Source organism: Lacerta agilis, chromosome 14, assembly GCF_009819535.1.
Source record: "Lacerta agilis isolate rLacAgi1 chromosome 14, rLacAgi1.pri, whole genome shotgun sequence".
NCBI lineage: Eukaryota > Metazoa > Chordata > Lepidosauria > Squamata > Lacertidae > Lacerta > Lacerta agilis.
The window spans coordinates 35,751,281-35,770,338 of NC_046325.1; the positions used below are offsets into that span (position 1 = coordinate 35,751,281).

The window sequence follows — 19,058 nt, forward strand, 5'->3', positions numbered from 1 at the left end:
CTCTTTTCTTCCTCCTCCTCCCCTCCCTCGCTCGCGCCCCTTTCCTCGCACCGGGCTGGAAACCTCACATTGCGTAAGAGTCCCGGGCCGGCCACGCCCACCGGGGGGGAATTTCGCGGTTGTGAGATCACTCCCTCCGCCGCCCGCGAGATGCTATATAATTCCCACCCCCCGCCAAGTTGCAATCTGCAGACGGAGACGGAGAGTTTAGGGTCGGTGGCTATCGTGGCGGACTGAGGATGCTGGACGTAGACTACGCGCAGTGAGTGAACCGGAGAGGGGGGGGAAAGTGTTTTCGATTGTGGAGAAAGGGGCGCACACACAAATATATGGAATCATCTCCCCTGTTTTTTGTTTTTAATTCTTTAAAGTGGTCCCCAAGCATGTGCAGAGTATTTTTTTCTTCCTCAAAGCACCCATTTCCCTACGCCTCCCGCATTTGGGGATAGGGCGTTTGAAGCAAGCGCTTATTTCATTTTTAAAACTTTGATCCCTGGGTCTGGGAGTTGCTCTTCTTCTCTCAACTCGCTTCTCCGTCGGTGGTTGCTTGCCGGCTGCGAAAGTTGGACAAAAAGTCTTTGCCCCGCAGGCGCAGCTCATTCAAGGGGTGGAGGGAGCGGCGCCCGAGAGGAGCAGAGGACTCCTGTAAGGTCGGGGCAAGCTGGCTGCGTTCCCGAACTCCTGGGTTCTCTGTGGGAGGGAAATCTGCCAGGGGAAGCGGGGTGCCTGTTCGGACCCGGGAATTCTCCAAATAGGAACAACTGAAAACTAACTGCATCAAGCGTACTGCGTACACGTTGTGAGTCCACAAAAAGGCTCGAGAGCCAGAATTTTGGATTTCTGGCGTTTCTGGGCTGGGGGAGCAGTTTTGTATAAAGACAGCCAGGCTTCTATCGCTTCATATTATTGTTACGCTTGGATCCCACCCTCCTAGCACTTCAGGGCAGTCCATAAGCTTTTTCTCCTCCTTCTCCACACAACAGCCCTGCGGTGAAGGCGAGGCTGAGTGTTAGCTTTTTTGCCCAAGATCACCCATGGGATAGTTGGGATAGCTCAGTCAGTGTTAACATGAGACTGCTCATCTCAGGGTCTTGAGTTCGAGCCCCACGTTGGGCAAAAGATTCCTGCATTGCAGGGGGTTGGACTAGATGACCCTCGGGGTCCCTTCCACCTCTTAACAATTCAATGATTCTCTAACTTGGGATACGAACCCAGGACGTCTCCTGCCTAACTAAGCCCAATACGACTCACCACATGGTCTCTCTAATTCAATGTCAGTTGCGAAAAGTAGGGGGCCGGAGGAGAAAGAACACGCAGCGGGAAGTGTGAGGGAGGGGGGCTTTATCCTTGGTCACTTTGTGGACAGGATCCATGTCTTATGCCTGGAATGTTGCTGGAAACGCCAGTATTTAGGGCTGTTGCTTGTCTCTAAGGCAGGTTGCTGCCAACATTTTCAAACAGGGCTCCTTTGCAAGGCAGGATCTGGTGTAAAGAGAAAAGTTCTGTGTTATAACTTTTCCCACCATGGCATTTCTATGCTGGGCAAAACTTCAGTTGCTGAATTCCAACTCCCCCCCCCCCCTTTTTTTTGCACCACTGTGGAAAGGCACAGAGACTTTGCCGCCATAAATACGGCAACCCTACTCCAAATTTTGCAGCCCCTTTCCGCCCCAATTTATTTGCAATCTAATATTGGGTGCTTTTGAACCCACTCACCCACCCCAAGTGTACCCCATCCTCAACTTTCTCCTCTCACTTTCCTTCCCCTCCTCTTGCCTGTTATGCAAATGCTGAGGTGGGGAAAGCTAGATTTGAATATTTCCCTCAGCTCACAAGAGTGTGACTGTGAGGGGGGTGGGGTGGCGCCTTGCATGAGGGGAGGGTGTGGAGCTTCCTTGTCCAGCTTTTTCCATCCCAAATGTTGGGTATAGTATACAGCAGTGTTTTTCAACCTTTTTTGGGCAAAGGCACACTTGTTTCATGAAAAAAATCACGAGGCACACCACCATTAGAAAATGTTAAAAAAATTAACTCTGTGCCTATATTGACTATATATAAAGTAATTTTCCCACGGCACACCAGGCAACATCTCGCGGCACACTAGTGTGCCGCGGAACAGTGGTTGAAAAACACTGGTATACAGTATAATCCACAGCCCTCCTGCCCTAAGCATTGATTGAGCCAGTTTTAATACATGCCAGCTTAGGCCCACATTGACACCGTATGTTTCAAAGTGCGACCGAGACCCCTTTATAAACAGCCATGGTTTCCCTCAGAAAATTCTGGGAACTGTAGTTTGTCAAGGGTTCTGAGAGTTGTTAGGAGACCTCCTCGCAAACCTACAGTTTTCAGAGTGGTTTAACAATCGGTTCTTCTTCGCTGGGAATCGGAGCTCTGGAAAGGGAACAGGGGTCTGCCAGAGGTCCCAGGGTTCAATCCCCATCAGCGCCGGGAGCGAATCCTATTTGAAACACTGGAGAGTGGCTGCCAGTCAGTGTAGACAATACTGATCTAAATGGATGGGCCACCAAACACTGATCTGTTTTTAAGCATCCTGTGAAATAACTGAGAGGGACAGCGTGCCTTCCCGTTAGAGAGCCCCTCAAGGTAAATAAACCCTGTTTATTTCTTGTTTAGGGTCTCCTCTTGCTGCAGCAATTGAATTACACAAGGGATAAGCACCCATGGCCCCAATTTCCCCATCTGGTATATTTTATCCTACCTCTCTGTCCCATTTCTCCATAACCAATAATACCCCATTTCCGCCGACATCTCCGCCACCCCTTTCTCCAGCGCTGGCCCAAGACATTTTGCAGCTTGAGGTAGAACAGGAAATGGTCTCCACCCACCCACGCTCTGTGATTAAAGGTGCATAAAGGCCAGCTGAGCTATTTTGGCACCTGAGGCAGAAAAAACCCTACCTTTTCTCTGGAAGTAGGGAAAAAATAGCATAAATAAATAACAATTAGCTGCATTTCCATGACATTAATTTGCCCCTCACAGAGCCGTCCCGGTTTCTGATTTGATCCCGGCATGTCCCGCTTTTCCTTGGGACCATCCCTTTTTCCATCAGATAAATGTTGGAGGGTATGGAGTTATTCGACCCCTTGAACCAAAGAGATAAGTAAGTTGACAACTTTTGGAATACATCTGAAGGCAGCCCTGCAGAGGGAAGTTTTAAAAATGTTTTATTATGTGTATACACACACACACACACACACATATATATATAAACATAAACTTACTTATCTCCTTGGCTCGGTGGTTGCCTAACTCCACACCATCCAATATCTATCTGATGAAAATAGGGACAGTCCCAAGGAAAAGCGGGACATGCCAGGATCAAATCAGGAACCGGGACGGCTTCTGCAAATCCGGGACTGTCCCTGGAAAACAACATATTATTTCTGTTGGAAGCTGTCCAGAGAGGCTGGGGCAACCCAGTCAGATGTGTGGGGTATAAATAAGTAAAATTATCATTATGGAATGGGACGTCCCTATTTTCATTAGAGAAATGTTGGAGGGTATGTGGTTGGAGAACAGCATTACACACTTCAGAGATGTGCAAATTTCTTATGCGCTTAAAACTAAAATTCCTAGGATTCTTTTTTTTGTGCAGGGGGGGAGTGAGGGGGCACTTTAAATGTGTGCTGCATGAAAGTTGCCTGACACGTCTTGCCTTCACTGTATTTGCCAGTTTAACCTCTGACTGTGCTCTCCCTTTATCTGTCCTCCCCTCCCCGTCTGTTTCCCTTTTTTAATCTTTTTTCTAAAGTCCCCTCCCTCTCTTGCTGTGTATCTCTATTTCCCATCAGAGACATTTTGAAGCGGTCTGACTTTTATCACTTGGCGCTTTTGTTTCTCTAGTACTTTCAGGGCTCCAAAAAAGCGCTTTGTGAGAAATCTTCCAAAAGTGGCCCAACGAGGCAGGTCACTTACTACGCCCATTTTGCAGATTTATGGTGGAAACTGAGGCTGAGAGAGGGTGACAAGTTCAAGGCTGCCCTTCTAGATGCATTTGACTTTGGTTTAACACACACAACTATAAAAATGCACAGCGTGTGTCGGGTTCTCTGTCCCTACTGCAGTGTAGGGAAGAGGATATGAGGCCTTCTGGGTACTTGGCACAGGATACGAGTTATCATTAAGCCAGAGAAGCCCACCATATTCCTGGGACAGGTAACAATATTTTCGCAATCAGGGGTTTGAAACTGGGCCCTAGGCCAACTTTTAGGCTGCTGCACAAACTGAGAATGTAGATATAATTTAATATATAATATAAGGGGTAGATATAATTTAATGAGTATGTAGGTATAATTTAATGGGAACTGTTGAGGTTTTTACCTTTGGGCTCTGAGACAAGTGTTGTGCTTTCAGATACATTCCAGGAAATATCAGTATTTGCACACACACACACACTGGTTTCCACAATGTTTTCAGGCGTGGCTCCTGAACAAAACAGAACATGCCAAAGAGAAATTTCCAGTGGCCAAGGCAGTGCGTTTGGCTATGGGAGAGATCCACATCTGCTGTGAAGGCTCAGTTTTCTATCTCCTAGATCAGGCACGTCCAACTGGTAGATCACTGGCTCCCCTAAATAAAGATCAACAACTTTGACCCTGAACCCCCCAAAAGGGGGTAGATCACTGCCAGTTTTTAACTCTGTGAGTAGATCGCAGTCTCTTGGGAACGTTTCCGAGCACAATTCAAAGTGTTGGTGCTGACCTTTAAAGCCCTAAACGGCCTTGGTCCAGTATACCTGAAGGAGCGTCTCCACCCCCATCATTCAGCCCGGACACTGAGATCCAGCTCCGAGGGCCTTCTGTCAGTTCCCTCACTGCGAGAAGCAAAACTACAGGGAACCAGGCAGAGGGCCTTCTCGGTAGTGGCGCCCACCCTGTGGAACGCCCTCCCATCAGAAGTCAAGGGAATAAACAACTACCTGACATTCAGAAAATACCTGAAGGCAGCCCTGTTTAGGGAAGTTTTTAAACTGTGATATTTTAAATGTATTTTAATGTTTGGTGGAAGCCGCCCAGAGTGGCTGGGGAGACCCAGCCTCCTCCTCCTCCTCCTCCTCCTTCTTCTTCTTCTTCTTCTTCTTCTTCTTCTTCTTCTTCTTCTTCTTCTTCTTCTTCTTCTTCTTATAAAATTGGCCACCCTTGTCCTAGATGCTCAAATGTCTCACTTGGAAAACAAAGAAGGGAAAGTTGTTTTGGCTCAGTTAACATTTGGGCACTCAACATTGTCGGTTGCAGGGATGGGAAACCTGCACAGTGCCCCCAAGCAACATGGCCTCTGATTAGAGGCCACAGGTTCCCCACCTGTCTTATTGACAGGAGCGCTTATAATTCACACATGCATACCCAGTTCCCTGCTCTGACCTGAGTCTCAATTTTGGGTGACAGGGTAGGTCTATATGCCATATCTGGGGAGCTCTTGCTAAACTACAACTCCCATCATCCCTGGCCATTGACCTTCCTTGATGATGGGAGTTGTAGTTCAGCAACATTTGGAGGTTTCCCACACCTGGTCTACAAGCTTTTTTCCCCTTCCAGGTTCCTGAGCTTTACTGCGTAGGTGGTGCCCTCTTTTTGAGGCTGTATTATTGAGAACGCATCCCTGAAGAAATAATTACGCATTTCCAAGAAAAATAATGTGCAGCGCAGTTTGACCAAGCTGCCCCCTGTGCTACAAACCTCAATATACCTGCCTCCGTCTGTAAAATGGGAACAACGTTTCCTTGTTTCTTTCCTCTTCTGCGGGATGAAATATTCAAACCCGATAAATGCAATAAATCTCTTTGCAAGAAAGAAGTGACACTCAGATAGTACGTAACTGGCAGAACAGCAAGCCTTAATTTGTTTAATTGCTAGTTTAGTAGCGACTAGGGCTGCCACTCAAATCTTGATCATCAGTTGCTGTTGGTAGATTGGATTAATTAAGTCTTGCTTGGGAGACAACGCATTGGACACAGAGGGATTAACTTCTGAACAAGCATATATAGGATGGTGCTGTAAACGTGTCTGTTAATGATGATGATGATGATGATGATAAAATCTGCTAACCAATTTCCCTTCTATCTTGGCAGGTTTGAAGGGTCCCAATATGGCTATATGGTAAGTATGTGTCCCAGAATACTTGCATTTTACAGGTCTGGGTGAGAGAAGAGGATTTTAAAGTGGGATTTTGTTGGGAGCTGTGTGGCTCACAAGCCAAGATGGAAAATCAATGAAACGGCCTTGCACTGAGTCGGACCATTGGCTCATCTAGCTCATATGGCCTACACTGGCTGGCAGCAGCTTTCCAGGGCTCCAAACAGGAGGCATTCCCAGCCCTACCCAGAGATACAGGGGGGTTGAACCCAGGGGCATTCGCATGTGCTCTTAACCACAGCCTTTCCTTTTGTTTTCTAAGTGGAAGAAAGTCAGTTTAGCAGACCGGGGTGGGTTTAGACTAGAGGCTGGGAGTCTTCCTAGGTCCCTGCTGCATTTGAGGGTGTGGAGCGAAGGGGTTTTAATGTTGCTCACAGGCCTGTCTGTCGTCTTCCCAGTTTCCCAGCGGCTGCATCTATGACCTGGACTCTTGCAAACAAGAACCCACGTTTCCTTCCTGCCTTGGAGACCCCGAGAGCTCCCCAGGTAAGGCATGTCTTAGTGGTGGGTAGTTGCTGCTCAGAATGGCTTGGGCAACTCGAGCAGATGGGCGGGGCATAAGTAATAGATTATTATTATTATTATCAGTGTTATTTTTCTAGAAAAGGAGGTGCCGGAGCTCACCATGAACGTCTCCCTTGTTCTCTTACCTGAGAGGTGCTGGAGCTGAGTTCTGGCTAAAAAAAACCACCATTATTGTTATTATTATTATTATTATTATTATTATTACTACTACTACTACTACTACTACTACTACTACTACTATTACTACTATTACAGGAGCCAGGAGACCAGGGTTGCACACACAGTATACATTTAAAGCATATGACGCCCATGCCCCCAGCTTCAAGAATCCTGGGAAGAACTGTAGTTTACTTCTCGCAGAACTACAATTCCCAGCACCCTTACAAACTACAGTTCTCAGAATTATTTGGGGATCGCTCTAAATGTATGATGTGCGCACAGCCCCATGCAAACTAATTCTAGGAGGCATATTATATTGGGGTAGCCCTCATCCCTGATCATTGACCATGTTGGCTGGGTGGGTGGGGGGGTTGGTGGGAACAGGGCAGGCTTCCTCACCCTCAGCCCTCCAGATGTTTTTGGCCTACAACTCCCATGATCCCTAGCTAGCAGGAGCAGTGGTCAGGGATGATGGGAATTGTAGTCTCAAAACACCTGGAGGGCCGAGGTTGAGGAAGCCTGGAATAGGGAGTCCCAACGTTGCGAGGGCACCACGTTGGCTACCCTTCCTTGACATACTGAATGAACAAATGTAAGTTCTTGTTCTCTCCCTTGCTGATTTGCATGTGACCCTCTTTTGCCTAGCCGTTAAGACGGCCTGGAGAAGAGCTGTGCGTGGCTTTCCTGTTTAGAACAGAAGAGTCTCTCTCCCTCTCTCTTCCTCCCCCCTCCCTGCCTGCCCCGCTCGCTTGCGCAATCTGCATTTAATCTGCGGCTGCCATCTGATTTCTGGGATGTGCTTGCATCTATACAGGCCTTGGTGGGAGCCTGCCACAGATAGGCACTCTGTATTATTTGCAGAGAGAGAGAGATACCGCATTCGGGCTTTGTAGTCTCAGGGAGGCTGGAAGTTGCGTGAACATCATGATAATCCAATCTGGGGCTGGCCGGCCACTTTTGATATCTGCCACCAAGTTGCCAATCTACTCTGGTATGTGCATCTCAGCCAGATGGGCAGGGTATACATAATAAAATTATTCTAATCCAGCGACCGACCGACCTCCCACCCAGCCTCTGCTTCCTGCCACATCTGCAGTGTAGTTTTGCTGCATTGGGTGGCAAGGCAGAGCTGGTGTGTAGGTCTGGCAGCTTATCAGTATGTGTTATTTGTTTGGTTTTTTATTCTGCCTTTCACCCAAGAAGCTCACAACCTGGTTAATTTTATGGGCCTTCCCACTCCTGGCCAGCAGTGCATAATAATAATAATAATAATAATAATAATAATAATAATAATAATAATAGTTGTTGTTGTTGTTTGTTGTTTTATTTGTTGCAACAGCCACTCTGGGCAGTTTCCAGCACATACAAAACATAATAAAACATTAAGCATTAAAAACTTCCCCATACACGGGTGCCTTCAGATGTCTCCTTGACCTCTGATGAGAGGGCGTTCCACATGGTGGGTGCCACTACCAAGAAGGCCCTCTGCCTGGTTCCCTGTAATCCAGGCATAGGCAAACTCGGCCCTCCAGATGTTTTTGGCCTACAACTCCCATGATCCCTAGCTAGCAGGACCAGTGGTCAGGGATGATGGGAAATGTAGTCCCAAAACACCTGGAGGGCCGAGTTTGCCTATGCCTGCTATAGAGGTTGGCAAGATCCTCAAACTTGCATACTCTCCGACATTTCTTCAATGAAAATAGGGGCATCCTATTCCTTAATAACATTAATAATATTAATAATTTTGCTATTTGCCAGAAGGCCCTCGGAGCCAGATCTCAGCGTTTGGGCTGAACCCGTCTGCCTTTCAAGCAACACCCTCCACACACCAACCCAGGGCTGTCCTCTGCATAAGTGAGCCAGTGTGTCAGGTTCTTAAGAGTGCCAGGATTAGGGCCTGGGGAGGTCGGGGCTCAAATCCCCACTTGGCTACGGAGCTCACTGGCAGGGCTGTCTTAAGCATATGCGGCACCGGGGTGCAAAGATCCGCCCGGCGCCCCCCCCCCCAGTTTCCGAGTCCCAGGCGCACAGGAGGGCGGAGCCGGCCAGCCGCCTCAGCGTCTCCTTGGCTCGGTTGACCCCGAACTCGCGCCACAGAGCCGCCTGCAGCAGAAGAGCCCGCCGTGGTGCTCTGACCAACGGGCGGGCTCTTCCCCGGATTCAACTCTCAGGCCCCGGACTCTCGGCCTGACGCCCCGCACCCCTAGCGCCTATGGGCAAGACGGCCCTGCTCACTGGGTGCCCTTAAGCCAGTCGCTACCTCACAGGGTTGTTGTTGTTGGGGCTGCGCCAGGAGGGAGTGAGAACCATTTACGCTGCCTCGAGCTCCTTGGATGGGAAGGCGAGGCGTATGAATGCAGTCAGAGGAAAAAAATATATGGCACCGCAGAATTGGAGCGTTGGGAGGATCGTCGAGTCCGACTCCTTGCGATGCAGGAATATGCAGCTGTCCCATACAGGGAGCGAACTTGCAAGATCTTTTCCAAAAGCAGAGAGTGGACTGAAGCGATCAAACCGCTCCAGAATGTGTCTCTTGTGGTTTTCCACACACACACACACACACACACACCTATGAGTTGTTGTTTTTAAAAAATTTACTTTGCCTTTCTTCTGTTGCGGGATTCAAAGTTAACACACAACTCATTCTCCGCTCCAGGCGTTGACCAGGCTTGGACTTGCTTTAGCTTCAGGCAATTTGGCCTCATCACATGCCTCCCAGCCATGCCCTAAGACTTCCTTTAGTCTTGCCCTCCTTAAGGGGCAAATACACCCACAATGTACTTGTTTTATGCTGATGGCCTGCAACTCTACACCTTCCTCACTACCATTTCTGACTGGATGCCCCCTCGTCATCTTAAGCTTAATCTGTCCAGAAAATAGCTCTTCCTCGTTCTCCTTTTCTCTCATGCTGGGGGCTCGCATTCAGTCCTTCCTTCCCCCCGAACCTTCCCTTTTCTGTTCAAGCAACTGCAAAACGTAAAAATGACAGTTCTCCACCCCACCCCCACCAGCCCCTGCTCCGGAAATGTGATTATTAATTTAAATAATTAAATTATAATTATTAATTATAATTAAACGTCTACATCGCCCTTCACCCGAAGATCACAACATAAAAGTACAAAATGAGAACACAAAACAAACAAAAACGAACCGATATCCCCACCACCACCACCACCACAATAACAGTTAAAAGGCCGTAGAATGTTTCATCAGTCAAAGGTCTGGTTATAGAGAAATGTATTCCCCTGGTGCCTAAAGTATGTAATGAAGGTGCCAGGAGAGCCTCACTGGGGAGAGCATTTCACAAATAGGGAGCCAATGCGGAAAAGGCCCTGTTCTCGGGGGTTGCTACCTTCCAGACGTATCGCAGAGGAGGCTCATAAAGACGGGCACTGCGGTGGCACTGGTTGATTGTCTTCCTTTTAACAGTAGCGGCTAGAGTGCTGGACTCGGACCTGGGAGACCCGGGTTCGAATTTCCGCTCAGCGATGAAGCCTGCTGGGTGACTTTGAGCCAGCCACCTTGAGCTCCTCAGAGGAAAGGTGGAATACAGCTGTAATAATAAATAAATATTCTCTCCCAGTTTGACTTGCTACCATTTTCTGCTCATCCTTCTCACCATTTTCTAAGGCATCCGTTCTCTTATCTGATCCGGGTTTAATCTGCTACTCTTCCTTTTTGTTTTTTGTTTTTTTTCAAACCCTTCGCTTTGTGGCTCCTTCTTTATCTCTCTTTTATTTGCCTTCTATCATTCTCTTAATTCAGCCCTACTCCCTTACCTCAGATTTTGGCGGGAAGCTGCTTTCTGCGATGACACCAGGGAAGACTGAGGATGAGGGCAGGAAATTCTCATTTCCGTCTTCTCCTCCCCTATTTTTTTTATTGCTGGCATAACCCAGAAAGAACAGCTCCATATTCCTGCATTGCAGAGGGTTGAACTAGATGATCCTTGGGGTCTCTTCCAACTCTACAGTTCTATGATTCTATGAAACAGCATTGGCTCACGTTAAGAATAATCCATCCTGCAACACAAATTGTGTGTGTGTGTGTGTGTCCCCAAATAGATATCTAATGTAGACTGACAACGATAAGCTGATAAGCTATACGTTCAACTGCAGAAAGGGGGAGTAAGATCTTCAGACTACTCAGCAATGGATGGTGGGTCTTCATCCTGCCAACCTTCAAGTACAGCTGTCACATCCGTCTTTAGTGCAATTTTATTTCGAGACTTTTTTTTTTTTTGCAATGCCGCTTTTCAGAGCCTGTTTGGGCTATATAAAGTGAGACATAAGTATTCTAAGTAAATGATACTTTCATCACGGCTAACAGAGCAATTCTTGTTGTTGTTGTTCAGTCGTTCAGTTGTGTCCGACTCTTCGTGACCCCATGGACCAGAGCATGCCAGGCACGCCTATCCTTCACTGCCTCTCGTAGTTTGGCCAAACTCATGTTAGTAGCTTCGAGAACACTGTCCAACCATCTCATCCTCTGTCGTCCCCTTCTCCTTGTGCCCTCCATCTTTCCCAACATCAGGGTCTTTTCCAGGGAGTCTTCTCTTCTCATGTGGTGGCCAAAGTACTGGAGCCTCAACTTCAGGATCTGTCCTTCTAGTGAGCACTCAGGGCTGATTTCTTTAAGAATGGATAGTTTTGATCTTTTTGCAGTCCATGGGACTCTCAAGAGTCTCCTCCAGCGCCATAATTCAAAAGCATCAATTCTTCGGCGATCAGCCTTCTTGATGGTCCAGCTCTCACTTCCGTACATTACTACTGGGAAAACCATAGCTTTTTAACTATACGGACCTTTGTTGGCAAGGTGATGTCTTTGCTTTTTAAGATGCTGTCTAGGTTTGTCATTGCTTTTCTCCCAAGAAGCAGGCGTCTTCTAATTTCGTGACTGCTGTCACCATCTGCAGTGATCATGGAACCCAAGAAAGTGAAATCTCTCACTGCCTCCATTTCTTCCCCTTCTATTTGCCAGGAGGTGATGAGACCAGTGGCCATGATCTTAGTTTTTTTGATGTTGAGCTTCAGACCGTATTTGGCGCTTATCTCGCGTTACTGGCCGAGGGAGCCGGCGTACAGCTTCTGGGTCATGTGGCCAGCATGACTAAGCTGCTTCTGGCAAACCATTGCAGCACAAAGAAACGCCGTTTGCCTTCCCGCCGGAGCGGTACCTATTTATCTACTTGCACTTTTGACGTGCTTTTGAACTGCTAGGTGGGCAGGAGCTGGAGCCGAGCAACGGGAGCTCACCCCGTCGCGGGGATTCGAAACACCGACCTTCTGATCAGCAAGCCCTAGGCTCCTAGTAAATTAAATGGGGCTTTTATTCCCCGGTTAATGGGATTAGGATTGGGGCCTAAACTTTGCCCTACTCTGTTTCAGGTTCCTCTTTTGCTTGCTGCTCTAGGCTTTACTGCCCCTCTTAACGCAGCATTAAAAACAAACAAAACAAAAACAAAACAAAACCAAAAGCTTTTGACAAAGGTACATCTTCTCCCAAGGCTTTGGCCTCTACCCCTCACCTTTCATTCTCTGTTCTCCTGTTTCTTCAAGGTACCGGTAATACAGCCCCAAATGTATTCTACAAACCCTGGGGATCTTCTGAGCCTTCTAATATCTTTTTCTTCTGTATGGCATTTTGATTGGATAAGAATTCACGTTCAGAGAACTGAGTTCACTCTTTGGAAATAGGGCCTGGATATTGGTTTCAAAAACTGTGCCCTCTAATAGGGAGAGCAGTACATGTGAAAAGGCTTGAGAGCAGTACATGTGAAAAGGATCTAGGAGTCTTGGTAGACCATAAACTTGACATGAGTCAACAGTGTGATGCAGCAGCTAAAAAAGCCAATGCAATTCTGGGCTGCATCAATAGGAGTATAGCATCTAGATCAAGGGAAGTAATAGTACCACTATATTCTGCTCTGGTCAGACCTCACCTGGAATACTGTGTCCAGTTCTGGGCACCACAGTTCAAGAAGGATACTGACAAGCTGGAACGTGTCCAGAGGAGGGCAACCAAAATGATCAAAGGCCTGGAAACGATGCCTTATGAGGAACGGCTTAGGGAGCTGGGTATGTTTAGCCTGGAGAAGAGAAGGTTAAGGGGTGATATGATAGCCATGTTCAAATATATCAAAGGATGTCATATAGAGGAGGGTGAAAGGTTGTTTTCTGCTGCTCCAGAGAAGCGGACACGGGGCAATGGATTCAAACTACAAGAAAGAAGATTCCACCTAAACATTAGGAAGAACTTCCTGACAGTAAGAGCTGTTCGACAGTGGAATTTGCTGCCAGGGAGTGTGGTGGAGTCTCCTTCTTTGGAGGTCTTTAAGCAGAGGCTTGACAGCCATCTGTCAGGAATGCTTTGATGGTGTTTCCTGCTTGGCAGGGGGTTGGACTGGATGGCCCTTCTGGTCTCTTCCAACTCGATGATTCTATGAGAGGAGAGATTTCGGGCATGCAGCCGGTACTGTATGTACCTGCTGTTCCCTATGCAAAATCTATGGCTTAAGGCATTTGCACACAGGGAAAAAAAAGCCATTGTAGCCTGAGTTGAGTAACACAACCCTCAACCCTCCTGCTCTTATGCCCAAGAGATCCAAGTGGATGTTGGGAGCAAAGGCTCCAGGATTCACAAAGCAGAGAAGGGGAAACAGGAGGATCGAAAGCTACCAAGGCAACCTTTTGAAAGGCAGAGACTGGTCTATTACAACAGATGGGGCACTGGCCACTCACCCTGCTTCACACCCTCCTAGAGTAAAATCATAGAACTGTAGAGTTGGAAAGGGACCCCCGACGGTCATCTAGTTCAGTGTTTTTCAACCACTGTTCCGCGGGACACTAGTGTGCCGCGAGATGTTGCCTGGTGTGCCGTGGGAAAATTACTTTATATATAGTCAATATAGGCACAGAGTTAATTTTTTTAACATTTTCTAATGGTGGTGTGCCTCGTGATTTTTTTCATGAAACAAGTGTGCCTTTGCCCAAAAAAGGTTGAAAAACACTGATCTAGTTCAACCCCTGCAATGCAGGAATCTTAGCTAAAGCATCCATGACAGATGGCCCCATTCAACCTCTGCTTTAAAAACCTCCAAGGAAGGAGAGCCCACACCCTCCTGAAGGAGACCGTTCCACTGCCAAACAGCTCTTACTGTCCGAAAGTTCCTCCTGATGTTTAGTCGGAATCACCTTTCTAGTATCTTGAAGCCCTTGAAAGAGAAAGTCCAGGTCATTCATATATATATATATATATATATATATATATATATATATTCAGTAAATGAAATGAAAGTCCTGCCCTCCGGAGCAGGAGGAAACAAGACTTGCTCCATCTTCCATGCGACAGCTGTCGAGATACTTGGCGATGGCTGTTGTGTCTCCTTTCTCGCAGGCTAAACATACCCTGCTCCTTCAACCATTCCTCATAAGGCTTGGCTTCTTGACCCTTGATCGTCTTAGTTGCACAAGTTCCATCATTCCTAAATTGTGGTGCCCAGAATTGGACACAGTATTCCAGGTGGTTTTTTGCCTGGCTGGAATAGGTCCTCTGAGAATATATCTCTTGCTTGCCTGGGTTAGAGGAGTGCTTGTTTGTGTACATGTAAACTAGCCCACTGTACAACGTTTACATCCATTGCCCTACCCACATTTGGCGCTGGCATTTGCCCACCGCTAGCATGCAGCCCCTGAAAGCTTGCTGAGCCCAGGGAAGGTGGCCTCTGGGCTATGAAAGGTTCCCTGCTCCCGACTCATTGGCTTGTTCTCTTGGGTTTCCTTTCTGACGTCACGGCCTTTCTTTACAGAGTCTTGCATGAACTGGCTGGAGATGCAGGAGCCTGGCTACGAAGGCTATGAGGTGGGGCAGCTAGCCCAGCTGCAGAATGTCCAAGTCTCCTACCTGCATAGTTCTTACCCGCAGCTCTCCATGGATTCTGTCTACAGCCAGGAGGGAGTGGTACCCACGCAGAACATGTGCCTCGCACCCAAGGAAGACTACAGCACCCAGGTGAAGGCGGGACGGGGCGAGAGAGAGCCAGGACCTGGGAAGGGAGTGGGGTCTGTGGGTTTTGGGAATGGGAAGCCAGGAGACCTGGGTTCTTAGATCTGGGAATTGAGCTTGGTGGGTAAAGCAAAGTGCTGCTGGGTGGCAATGAGTCCTTTTTATCTTAAAGTATTGGTTTGATTTTACAAATTCATTCAAACAGATAATGTTCTTGCAAATATTAAAATTTTACACAAGATTCTTCCGAATCCTAGGGCTTCCCTCTTCCCCTCCGTGGGTTCTTTAAGTAACTTTTTTCAACTGCATATTATAAGTCCATCTAATTTACAACCCTCCATTGTATCCAGAGTCTGTGTATCATTGAAAGAGTTGTTTAAAACCTGCCAAAGAGTTCAAGTTTTTACAGTGGTCCTTCAAATGCAATCTATATTTATCCCATTCTCTGTTGAAGTTTTGATCCTCCTGATTTCTGCTTTTCCCAGTTAATCTTGCCATCTCTGCATAGTCCAGTAATTTCATCCTCCAGTCCGCCCTAGCTGGTATCTTGTCGTCTTTCCAACTCTGGGCAAGCAGTATCCTTGCAGCTGTTGTAGCGTACATAAACAGGGTGCCAATGAGTTCTTGGTCACACCCAGACTAGGGCTGGGCAATATCTAGTTTTCAACATTGTGATATATCACCAGCGATTCACTGCCCCCTGCATTAGGCAAGGGAGAGCTAAGCTGACAGAGTTAACAGAGGCTGCAGGAATCGAGATGAAGCGTTGGCCAGCTTCACGGTTTTCCTCACATTATGATTTTTTTTGCATAGTGCACGCACACACATCACGATTCACAATATATTGCCACATCAGAAATTATGAAACCGATAGCACGATATGGACTTCCAAACCGGCTTTGGACAATAATATTGCTCTATTGCCCAGCCCTAACCCAGACCACACATTTATAGCCCTCTCATATTGCTTTAACAGCCATGGAGAATCCTGGGAACTGTAGTTTGCTCTTGTTGCTGGGGATTGCGACTCTGCGAGATCAGCACCTCTAGCAAACCGACAGTTCCCAGGATTCTCCATGGCTGTTAAAGTGGTATGAGGGTGCTATAAAAAAAAAAAAAAAACTGTTTAAAGCGGTATAGGCATGCATTAAATGTATATTGGTGTGTAGATGTGGCGCCAGATTAATTTGAAACAGAAAAAAGGGGTTATCTGTTTTGCCTTATCTGGGTTCTGTAGCTGTAGTCCAAAGCTGTAGCCATGGGGGTCAGTGGTTTTGATAAGAAGAAAATTGCATCTGAGGGGAAAGATTAACTACTCTCTCCCCTCAGGCACCACTGCTCTGATCAAATTGGTAGGCCCTCTCATCAGAACATTCAAGAAGAACATTCTAGATCAGGCCAATGGTTCCTCCCAGTGGCCAGTCAGATGTTTGCGGTAAACTGAGATGCAGGACCCAAGCCATAGCTGTCAACTTTTCCCTTTTTTAAAGGGAAATTCCCTTATTCCGAATAGGATTCCTCGCAAGAAAAGGGAAAAGTTGACAGCTATGACCCAAGCTCAATAAACATCCTGCCCTCCAGAGAATACCGGGAACTGGTATTCAGGAGCATTACTGACTCTGACGGTGGAGACAGAGCATAGCCATCATGGCTAGCAGCAACTGATAGTGTTATCCTCCACAATCGCCTTATCTCCCATTCTCCCCAGCCCCTGCTACTGTTTGTTAAAAAGTAAACGAAGCACCAAGAAGATCCTATCACGGTTCTCCTGCGTGATGTGTCATTTTGGTCCTAACACGTAGTGACACTCAAGCAAAATGTTCCTAGTCCCTAATGAGAGGACTCAGTTAGGCCTCCGGCCGGCCTAGATCAGGAGTCTTGTATGGGGAAGAAAAAAATAACCCCTTTTTCTTCCCCTCCTGTATCACCCAAAGGCTCAGGTGGAGGGGGGGTTGTTTCTGATTGTTACTGTGTTGTGTATTTTTGTGTTTTTATAGTGTAAACCACCCTGTGATCTGGGCACTATAGACATTAAATGAATGAATGAGAACAGTAGGGGAATCCCACTACAGCTTTCCTGTGTAACATGTAGTTTGGTCGTCCTCACTTCCTGGGCAAGGACATTCCTCTTTGGCTAATGACTGGTATGTTTTTTTTTACCCCTCCATCCTATGGACATCTACAGATCTACCTCCCCTACGAGCAGTACCCTCTTCCCAGGGAAGTGCCTAGCCCCTCGTCGGAAGAAGAGGAATTCCACGGGGAGAGTCGGAACCTGGAGGTGTCCTCCGACAGCGACTTGGATGAGAATCTCTCGCCTGGTTTTGATTCAGGTGGGTGCCTCCATCCCATGTTTTTAGCACCCAGCGAGACAGTGCATCTTGTGTGTATGTGTCTTCACACAAATGCAGAAATACTCACTGTGTGTCAAAGAAGTAAATCAGTGAAGATGAGAGAATGCTGCTGCCCAAGGCTTGTGCGTTGACCCCTGCCCTCAAAAGAGCCACCACTTTTAGGGTACTGCCAAGAAAATGGTGTTTCGCCTGAAAGAGTCCTTGAGTTTGCAGTCTCTGATCTCCCAGCTAAAATGGGCCCAGAGAGGGTGCCTTGTCTGAACATCCCACCAACTCCTGGAGTCAACACTTTGTTTACTATACCAAAAAAGGATGTGGGTGGCGCTGTGGTCTAAACCACTGAGCCTCTTGGGCTTGCCGATCAGAAGGTCGGCGGTTGGAATTCCCGCGATGGGGTGAGCTCCCGTTGCTCTGCTCAGTTCCTGCCAACCTAGCAGTTTGAAAGCAGGCCAGTGCAAGTAGATAAATAGGTACCTCTGTGACGGGAAGGTAAATGGCGTTTCCATGCGCTGCTCTGGTTTCCTTCATGGTGTTCTGTTGCGCCAGAAGCGGTTTAGTCATGCTAGCCACATGACGCAGAAAGCTGTTTGTGGACAAACGCCGGCTACCTCAGCCTGAAAGCAAGATGAGTGCCAAAACTCCACAGTCACCCTTTTACCTTTACCTTTACCATACCAGCATACCAGCATATAAAAACATAATAAAACCATAAACATTAAAAACTTCCCTATACAGGGCTGCCTTCAAATGTCTTCTAAAAGTCAGATAGTTGTTTATTTCCTTGACATCTGACGGGAGGGCATTCCACAGGGCGGGCACCACTACCAAGAAGGCCCTCTGCCTGGTTCCTTGTAACTTCACTTCTCACAGTGAGGGAACCGCCAGAAGGCCCTCAGAGCTAGATCTCGGTGTCTGGGCTGAATGACAGGGTTGGAGACGCTCCTTCAGGTACCCTCAGTGATGGCTATTTTCTTACTCCACTGAACGCCAGTTGTTGGGCATGGAGAGCATTGCGCTCACGATTTTTGTTTGTCTGTCGCCCTCCGCAGGCTCCCGACGGAAGTTACGCCTCTACCAGTTCCTGCTGGAGCTCCTCGAGCGCGGCGACATGAAGGAATGCGTGTGGTGGGTTCACCGCGACGCAGGGATCTTCCAGTTCTCCTCGAAGCACAAGGAGCTCCTGGCGCATCGCTGGGGACAGCAGAAGGGCAACCGCAAGAAGATGACCTACCAGAAAATGGCTCGGGCGCTACGCAACTACAGCAAGACAGGCGAAATTCGCAAGGTCAAGAAGAAGCTCACCTACCAGTTTGGGACCACTCTGCTGGCGCAGTCGGCCACCTCCTAAACTCCCCCCACCAACCCGCTGCAAGAATATTGGGCTGGGGCCATTAATAATGACTGGACCTCCATTCTTTGCCTTCTCCAGACCACCCGCTTTCTGGTGCCTTCAACCAAAGGATCTAGATTGGGTGGGAAGAGATGTGAAGACCCAAATCAGGGTGGGGTGGTCTCCAGCAGGTTGCATTCAGAGAGGCCAGGTGTGAAGGCACCGAGATCCTCCACCAGAGGGGTGGGGGATATGCACTTTAGTGGGAATCGGGCTACTTGGACTGTTATGGTAGGGTGAGGGTAAAGTATGATACAGCAGAGATGGAGTGAAGCATTCTGGGATCCTTAGGAGGCTATTGGCTTTGCCTGGGTTGATTGGGAGGGAGGGCTCTTTCGGGGGCCATATTTTTCCTTGGTGGAGTACGGGGAAAAAAGGGTGTGTGGGGAGGTTAATCACAGTACAGGGAAGCAAAGGGGTCCATGTGGTTGCCTTCTGATGAGGTGGTGGGGGGCTAAGCTGTGAAATAGG

At 47.7% G+C, this 19,058-nt stretch overlaps 1 protein-coding gene across 1 annotated transcript; it reads left to right on the forward strand.

Moving 5' to 3' along the window:
• Positions 1 to 224: 224 nt before the first annotated feature.
• Positions 225 to 18,674, forward strand: SPIB (Spi-B transcription factor). The gene is made up of 6 exons (XM_033170850.1): positions 225 to 262; positions 6,092 to 6,119; positions 6,554 to 6,641; positions 14,647 to 14,849; positions 17,029 to 17,176; positions 18,247 to 18,674. The coding sequence occupies exons 1-6, from the start codon at positions 240 to 242 to the stop codon at positions 18,543 to 18,545; spliced, it is 789 nt and encodes a 262-aa protein (XP_033026741.1). The 5' UTR covers positions 225 to 239; the 3' UTR covers positions 18,546 to 18,674.
• Positions 18,675 to 19,058: the final 384 nt, after the last annotated feature.

Excerpts from the sequence above, each read along its gene's own strand:
- SPIB (XM_033170850.1), top strand. The coding sequence starts at position 240 with ATGCTGGACGTAGACTACGCGCA. Across the intron at positions 6,120-6,553 it reads GGTCCCAATATGGCTATATG|TTTCCCAGCGGCTGCATCTA; the intron begins GTAAGTATGTGT and ends TCGTCTTCCCAG. Across the intron at positions 17,177-18,246 it reads CTCGCCTGGTTTTGATTCAG|GCTCCCGACGGAAGTTACGC; the intron begins GTGGGTGCCTCC and ends CGCCCTCCGCAG.